The 8,080-nt window shown below is 44.1% G+C and overlaps 1 protein-coding gene across 2 annotated transcripts in view; it reads right to left on the minus strand.

The window, feature by feature from the left end:
- The window catches only part of SND1 (staphylococcal nuclease and tudor domain containing 1), a 502,890-nt gene extending 496,690 nt beyond the window's left edge, over window positions 1-6,200 (minus strand). For both annotated transcript variants that reach the window (XM_069979511.1, XM_069979502.1), the window contains exons 1-2: window positions 5,992-6,200; window positions 658-807 (exon numbers count right to left, since the gene is read on the minus strand). In XM_069979511.1, coding sequence (XP_069835612.1) covers window positions 658-807; window positions 5,992-6,057 — 216 coding nt within the window. In that variant the 5' untranslated portion in view covers window positions 6,058-6,200. The remainder of the gene's footprint in view (window positions 1-657; window positions 808-5,991) is intronic.
- Window positions 6,201-8,080: the final 1,880 nt, after the last annotated feature.

Consider the following 8,080-nt stretch of genomic DNA (forward strand, 5'->3'; position numbering starts at 1 on the left):
TTGATCGCTTTTTATTACAATTTTTCTGGATTTGATGCGACCAAAAATGCGCAATTTTGCACTTTGGGGATTTTTTGCGCTTACGCCATTTACCGTGCAAGATCAGGATTGTGTTTAATTAATAGTTTGGGCAATTACGCTCGCGGCGATAGTAAACATGTTTGTTTATTTTTATTTATAACATGGGAAAAGGGGGGTAATGCAAACTTTTATTAGATGAGGGGGCTTTTTATTAAAAACAACACTTTTATTTTTACACTTATCGAGTGCCTAGCCGGGATCAGCGCCATTACGGCGCTGACCCCGGATGGCGTAAGATGTGTGGATCTCCCCATCTGATCAGCACTTTTGACATGACAGTAATGATTTAAAAGTTAAAAGGAAGGCAGTGCAAAAAAACACCTAGTAGAACTTAGCAGGCTTACCGCAAATCAGTGTGGTTTTGTAAACTATTAAAGTATTGCATTTCTGCAAGTAAAAACGTTTACTTTTAAATCTAAACAGAGCTAAAGAAGCATTGCAACGCTGTAATATTTAATTATGTAAACTAAATCGTTAAGCACTTCAAGAACACTTAAACCGAACAAATCCATGACATCTAGAAGTCACGTGGCAATATGGTAACGAAGGTCATGATCAGCTGTAAGCCAAGCCCACCTCATCAGGGACATCTTTGGAATCTTGTTGAGAAGCCACTGCTCTACGTGCAAGAGCTCCAGCACGAATGTTGCTTAGGTAGATGTTACGCTCTGGGGGCGGACCTCCGCGAGGTTGGCCTCTAACGGTAATAGCGCATCCCGAGAGGACCTGGAAAAAATAAGATTTGAAATCAAAATTTTACTAAACTTACTGAAAATTTTATCAAACTAGAGCAGCGAATTTATAATAAGAACGAAGTTAAGCGCTTTGCTCCTACCAGCATTCTGCTCATTAGGCTGCGGGCTTTGAAGTCTCCTTCACTCCATTGCACTCCTCCCCAGGTGCTTGGAAAAGATGGATCCTGTAATGGGAAACTTCTCCCAGTTTTCCAGGAATGGATCCATCTTTTTTCCAGCACCTGGGGAGGAGCGGCAAGGAGGAGAGCACACTTCAAAACCCGCAGCCTAATGAATAGCAGATAGATAGGAACAATGAGCTTTGCTTTGTTCCTACTGTAAATTCGCTAAAAACCTATATCCAACCCTAACATCGGAATATAAGCGGATAAAAAAAATCTGCAAAAACATTAAAGCAACAGATACAGCTGCAAAACAGATTTATGAGGGAAGGAACTATGCAGCGAAGGGAGCAAAATCTAAGGTTAATTTGGTGAAAAACTAACAATCTATTTGTGAATATTACTTTGTTTCAAGTATCTACTACTTTTCAATTAAACTGACAGGGATGAAGATATGTATCCTAATAAGATAATATAAGGGCAGACTAGATGGATAGTTGCTCATATGTCTCTGGTTTGAATTTCCCACATTCTGTAATTGCTACAAACTGTCAAAACTTGCAAGTGTGATTACAGTCCAAGGCTTTGTTGTAGCACTATTCGTGCTATACTTTCTGCCAAAGTGTCACTTAAAAAAGTGGTGGTGAATGGCGAACCCTCCAGTTTCAAGACGCTGTCGCTGAAATATGCTGCTTATTCCTTCACCAGAGTTGTGATTGCCTTAGGACAATACAGGTTAGCAGACTACCCAACATTTCTCATATTTCCTGGGATTGGAGTAGCCAGGCTTAATTATTTACTCTGAAATGTTGCCGGTAAACAAGGCAGGAACAGGGGAAATTATTGTGGCTCCCAACTAGCTACTTAATTCCCTGTGATGCACGTCCGCCCGGTGGCCAATGATCTTCGGTCCTGACCTAATGACACAATCAGCCAATGATCTTTGTCATCGACTGATCATTGTCTACAATGCTGCGTTTACACGGAGCGATAATTCGCCCAATCGTACAATTAACGATTTCAAAGTAACAATGTGTTTTTTATAACGATCAGCGTTTAGAGGGAACACCTATTTCACACATAGGGTAAATCTGTGAACGATTATCGCGCAAACGCCATCGTTATCGTGAAAATTCTAACAATAATCGTTCCGTGTAAACGCATTACACAGAGCAATATTTGGCCCTATTTGGCTTATTTTCCCTCCATGTGATCCGTGAAATCACGGAACCTCTTAATAGCCCAAGAGAAAGCAATGGGCTGTAAAAATGTGAGCACGGACACCGTCCCGGAACGTGTGAATGCAGCCTTAATGTGGAGAGATTGGAAAGCAGTCTGGCATCTGCACTAGGGCTTTGACCCAATACTGGCCAAAACTCTCAACCCTTGACATCATACATGGCATAACATGCTGGGAGACTCGTATCTAAACTAAACTACAGACTGACCTGTCAGTTTGCAAAAGATGACTGCAGCTACTAATCTATTCTAAGCAGTATTAGCTGAAAAAGTCTATAGAAGCAAAAACACTGGCCCCTTGATCATTGATCATATCGCACAATATTGCATTTGCTTTATACAGTTTCCTTTGCCATTCAATAAAGGTGTTTCAGCTGGCCATTTTATTTGTTATGCTGGCTTGACAAAACTACATCCCATGCTGCACTTTAACCTTGGAGAACCAGGCTTAGGCAAGGTTTTTGCATTTGCTCAAGTACAATATGTCACTAATGGCTGGAAATTTCTACTAAGAATTCCCCTACTTTGCCTCAGCAAAGCACAGGTCACTTTTTGGAGGAACTGACCTGTCAAAGCATTACATGATAGCCCATTAATTGGACTTATTACAAATTCTGTAGGAATAAGGACATGCCAGCAGTAGCCCTGGACACAAATGTTCTAAAGAGTTCCAGTGTGGACTACTGTGCTATAATGCTAGTGTTGTAACGTAATGTTCATGAAATTTATTCGCTCCAAGAGCTTCCATCATTGACTGGGTGATATTACAAGTAGTGTTACAGAACAACAGCAACCAATCCACAAGGTGGCAGACTACCTAAAACTACAGAGCAGAGTGCTGAGGCGCCTAGGGCATAAAGGCAACAATGCTCAGCTAATAACTGCAGGTTTCCAAACCTTTGAGGGCAAAACAAAACCTATGTTTCAGGAACTTCATGGCATGGGTATCCATGGTTGCATTCAAGCCTTTCATCACTGTGTACAATGCCAATCCTCTGATGGAGTGGTGGTGTAAAGCATGCCGCCGCTGTAAACATGTCTACCTGTAAAGTGCCATACCAGGAGTCTATCTGGCAAACTAATTGACAATTCGAGGTTTTTTGAATCCCACAAAAATCTTACCTGGCTGCACTGTGCCATATGTGAAGTTTAATAGAATGATAACGACAGAGTTTTAGGGCTTGTTTTTTAGTTATGGATCCTTAGCCCCAGTTAAAGGAAATGACTCAACATACCTAGACATTGAACAATTGTATGTTTCAGATTTTATGGAAACAGTTTGGGGAAGGCATGTGCCTGTTCCCAAATTATTGTGTGCCAGTGCACATAGAAAGGTCTATAAAAAAGCATGGTTGGGAGAGTTTAATATAGGCTACCTAGTCTTACTACCACTGAGCCCTAAACTCAACACCATCAAACTTTGGAATGGACCAAAGAATGGATATTTTGAGAGCAACTTTAACCTCCATCAATTTTTGACCTCACAAAGGTTCTTCTGGTTGAATGGCAAAAGTTCCCACAGAAATGCTCCAAACCAACACAAATGCTTCCCAGAAGACTGGAAGCTGTTATAACTAAGTGTGGGTAGCTCATCACCATATTAACTATGGATTTAGAATGGGAAGACATTAAAAATTCTAGTAAGTGTCACGGGCAGGTGTTCTGATGCTTTAGTCCATATAGTACAGGAATGAAAGATACAGTATATTAGAATAATCACAACTGTTGAAAAATAGTCTACGTGGGTTGACAATCACCTGCTACAAGTGTCAATTAAGTATATGTTGGGAGTGAAGGGCCACACTGTAGCTGTGCAACTATGTTCTATAAAAGTATGAAGTAATACATGTTATGGCATAGGTTTATAAAATCCTAGTATACTGGATATAAGAGCAAGTTGAAGAAAGAAAAGATTCTGAAATTCAGGAAGATATCCGCATTTAAATCAGTTTTAGAAGACTACGTAATAGGTATTCAGCAGCCTATAGGTCAAGCTTTTTAAGATATTAAGCTGCTACAGAAGGAAAACTTCTTCCCAAGCTGAATGACATTCATAAGTGGCTATTATATTCCGGTGGGGGACAGATTGACCAGATATCTCAATAGTCCACTGTTTCCATGTAGCTACAGCACCTCAATTATTCCCATCAAGAAGAGTAGTAACCACATCCATACCACCAAGATTAGGGCTTCAGTCTACAGCTTGTTAGTAAGACACATGTATTGGGGATTATTTCAACTGGAAAAGTTTTTGCTGAAACTGTGTACAAGGAGCCATCTATCATGATTTCACTTCAGCAATCCCATTGTATAACACTACAGTCTGCGACTCACCAACCTGAAAAGGCTGCTAAATGACAGACAGAATGTATTCAACTGCTTAACAGTAGAAAAGAGTATGAGCTTATTTTAAGGGACTAGATCATTGCCACCATCTAATACAAATGACTTCCTAAGAAAGCATTCACTCCCACACATACAGATGCGCTTTTTCCCAGATACTTCACAAATATTGCTGCCGCATTATTGCTCCTGACAAAATAGGAATCAGAGATCATGGTCGTACCCAGCAATGAGCAACAGCGGCCATACGCTAGCAGCTTATATCCAGACAAGATATGATTCATGTCAGAACTGTCAATTTCTTCTGCCAATGTTTTATTGTAGACCTGTTCCATCACTACTCTATAAGAGGGATATTACTAGAGTAATGAATAGCTAAAACATCCACCTGCAAGCACCTGACATGTCCAATAAGCCCGGACCGTAGAGTAGACGCACTGGACTCTCCCTATTCATAACACAAGCAACATGCTGGACGTGAAAATCTTTCATTTAAGCACCCCAACAGATGCCCTGTCTGCACCGTGCAAAGTAAAGGGATTAATTTTGAATCTTCACAGGTTAGGATCAATTGCTACAGAGCAGATTAACTCATGCACAACGTAAGTATGTTCTCCTATATGTGGTGCGTCCGGGATGAGACCTTTATATTAAACCCCCCTAGTCCACTGTTCTACATATTACCTGCAATGGTCAATTCTCCACATTTAAGTTTAAAGAAAAAACGTCATCTCTTGGACATTACCAATACTTCATGTCTATGGTACCGGAGCCAAGGTGCACATCTCTCAGAGGCATCACCCTATCACCCGATAGTTACATTCCATCAGAGGTTACTAGTCACTTTGTAGTGTCCTAAAGTAAACAACAGTTTAGATACTACAACTAAAGTAACAATTTCCATAGTAGTTGGTTACATGCCAAGAATCACTCCAAGGAAGCTAGAATACTAATCTGATTGGCACAAAGTGCTGCCATACTAATATGTTGCGTCTCCAATGTCATCTCCCCCAACCTGCGGCTTCACAGCTGTCGCCGAACTACAACTCCCATCATGCCCCAGGAGCTCGAGAGTCACAGGTCAAAGGAAGACTGTTCTAATGGGATCAGCAGACAAGTGATCTACAGTGACTGTACCAGCTGGGAGCAGACAGAACAGCCTCACCTAGAACAGGGGTAAGGAGTGCAGAGGCTGCTGGGAGTTGTAGTCCCACAGGCTGCTTACACTACACTGTGCCTTGTCCTTTACCCCCTCAGACACAAGTCAGACACGGAGCAGCCATGCCCATCCACTCCTCACAACTTTCCTTCCTTCACACAACTTGTCCTTGCCCACAGGCAGGGCACTCCACGCGGAAATGCCCCTGCGCCAGCGTGCCCGCACCTCCACGTCCATGCCCACCCGTGACCAGCACCTCCGGCACCCAACACCCCACTCCTCCAGCTGGAGTCAGTCTTCCAGGCTGTCTCACCATCTTGACAATGCCTCTTTGCAAGGTAGGTACTGCTGGTGCATTCTGAACTCCGGAGGAAGCCATGACGTGACTGACAGAGCGATAACCGTGGAGCGACGAGAGATAGAACCGGGCCAGGAACTGCTGCTGCTGCTTTCCTCACACACTGACTGACTCAGAGAGAGAGCCGCCGCCGTCCTGCCGCTATTTATCGAATCGCCTCCTCTGTGTGACCCGCGCATGCGCCACATACAAAGGCAGCTATAGAGCGGTTTCAGGATGATGCTGCGTCCCCGCCTGCAGAGGGATTGTACTTCCGGGTCATTGAGGTAGGAAGGACACGTCAGCACGTGTGTGTTGAAGTAGCAGTAGCAGTAGGTGCCACTCGTGACGTTTGGGCAAAGTTTTGTGGCGCCAAATTCTTTTTAAAGATCTCTAGTACACTTCTTTGGGAATAGGTAAAACAACACTGTTGTGCTTGGATGCCAATACCTCTGCTAGAAGCTGCAGAATGTTAATGGTGGGAGAGCACACAGCTAAGCTTTGTAATACAGTGGTTTCTCAAGTTATAATGATAACTGGTTTCAGATCGACCATTGTATGTTGTTAATAATTTATCTGGAGACTAGAATTCTATGGAAAACTGGTAATTTGCTGGTAAGTCAAGGTTCTATGTAGAGGACCAGAGTGTTTTCAGGGTTCTGTACAGTCCCAGAAATGTAAAATGAATCCCCCCCTCCGCCCAGTGCCCAAAAGAGCACTGGGTAGTGTTAGGGTATGTTTACACTGAGTAAATGTGGCAGACAGGGCTGTGGAGTCGGTAAGCCGCAACTCCGACTCCTGAATTTTATCAGGACCGACTCCTGCTCCTTCATAAATGGCCAGTCATATACCAGGGGAGTTATTTATCACACTGGCTCAGCAGCTTCTCCCTAATGTCCTACATGATCCTGGGGCGACTTCTGAGGGAATAAGGAAAGATATTGCGGCAGCTTCTCCTGTGTGTGCAGTGGATGCAGCCAGTCTCCAGCCTCCATGTCCTGAACTACTCACAACTAGGCTAGATGGACCAGGTGGTCTTTTCCTGCTGACAGTCTTCTATGTTTCTAACTAAATATTCACCATACTTAAAGAAACCCTGCTAACAATCCCAGATCCCTGTAATATAGAGGTTAGCCATAGCTATACACAGGGGGTCACACACAGTGATATAGAGAAGTCACACATAGTGATATAGAGGGTCACTGTGGGTGTGGGGGCACTCCATAGGGCACACACACACAGCCTGCTGCAGCCATAGTTTGTGTGTGTGTATATATATATATATATATATATATATATATATATATATATATATATATATACACACAGTGGCGTAACTACCAGGGGGCCCCCCCCCCTCATCAATCACTCTTGTGACCGCAAGAATTGTTTTGCTTGCGGTCACAAGAGGCCGACTTCGTCTGCCCCCGGATCATGCGCTGCTGCCAGGGGTGTCGCGTCCTATCCCCGGCAGCGCGTGCATCATAGAGTTCCCTGTGCGCCTGTTAGAACTCTATGATGCGCACGCTGCCGGGGATAGGACGCGACACCCCTGGCAGCAGCGCATGATCCGGGGGCAGATGGAGTCTGAAGAAGAAGAGGATCGCCGGGGGAGCGCGTTGTTAAGTGAGTTGTGTGTGGGTTTTTTTTTTATTTGTTTTCATAAAGGAAAGAGGGGGCCATTTATAAAGGGGGGGGGGGGGGGAGAGAGGGGACCATCTATAAGGGTGTGAGATGGAACCATCTATAAGGGGGGGGGGGGGGTGAGAGGGAACCATCTATAAGGGGGGGGGGTGAGAGGGGACCATCTATAAGGGGGGGGAGAGGTGACCATCTATAAGGGGGGATGAGAGGGCACCATCTATAAAGGGCGGGGGGAGAGGTGACCATCTATATGGGGATGAGAGGGGACCATCTATAAGGGAGGGGGGGAGAGGGGACCATCTATAAGAGAGGGGGGGGAGAGTGGGACATCTATAAGGGGGGAGGGGCCATCTATAAGGGGGGGAAGGGGCTATCTATAGGGAGGCAATATATAAGGGGGGAAGGGGCCATCTATAAGGGG

The sequence above is a fragment of the Dendropsophus ebraccatus genome, chromosome 1 (assembly GCF_027789765.1).
Source record: "Dendropsophus ebraccatus isolate aDenEbr1 chromosome 1, aDenEbr1.pat, whole genome shotgun sequence".
Classification (NCBI taxonomy): Eukaryota; Metazoa; Chordata; class Amphibia; order Anura; family Hylidae; genus Dendropsophus; species Dendropsophus ebraccatus.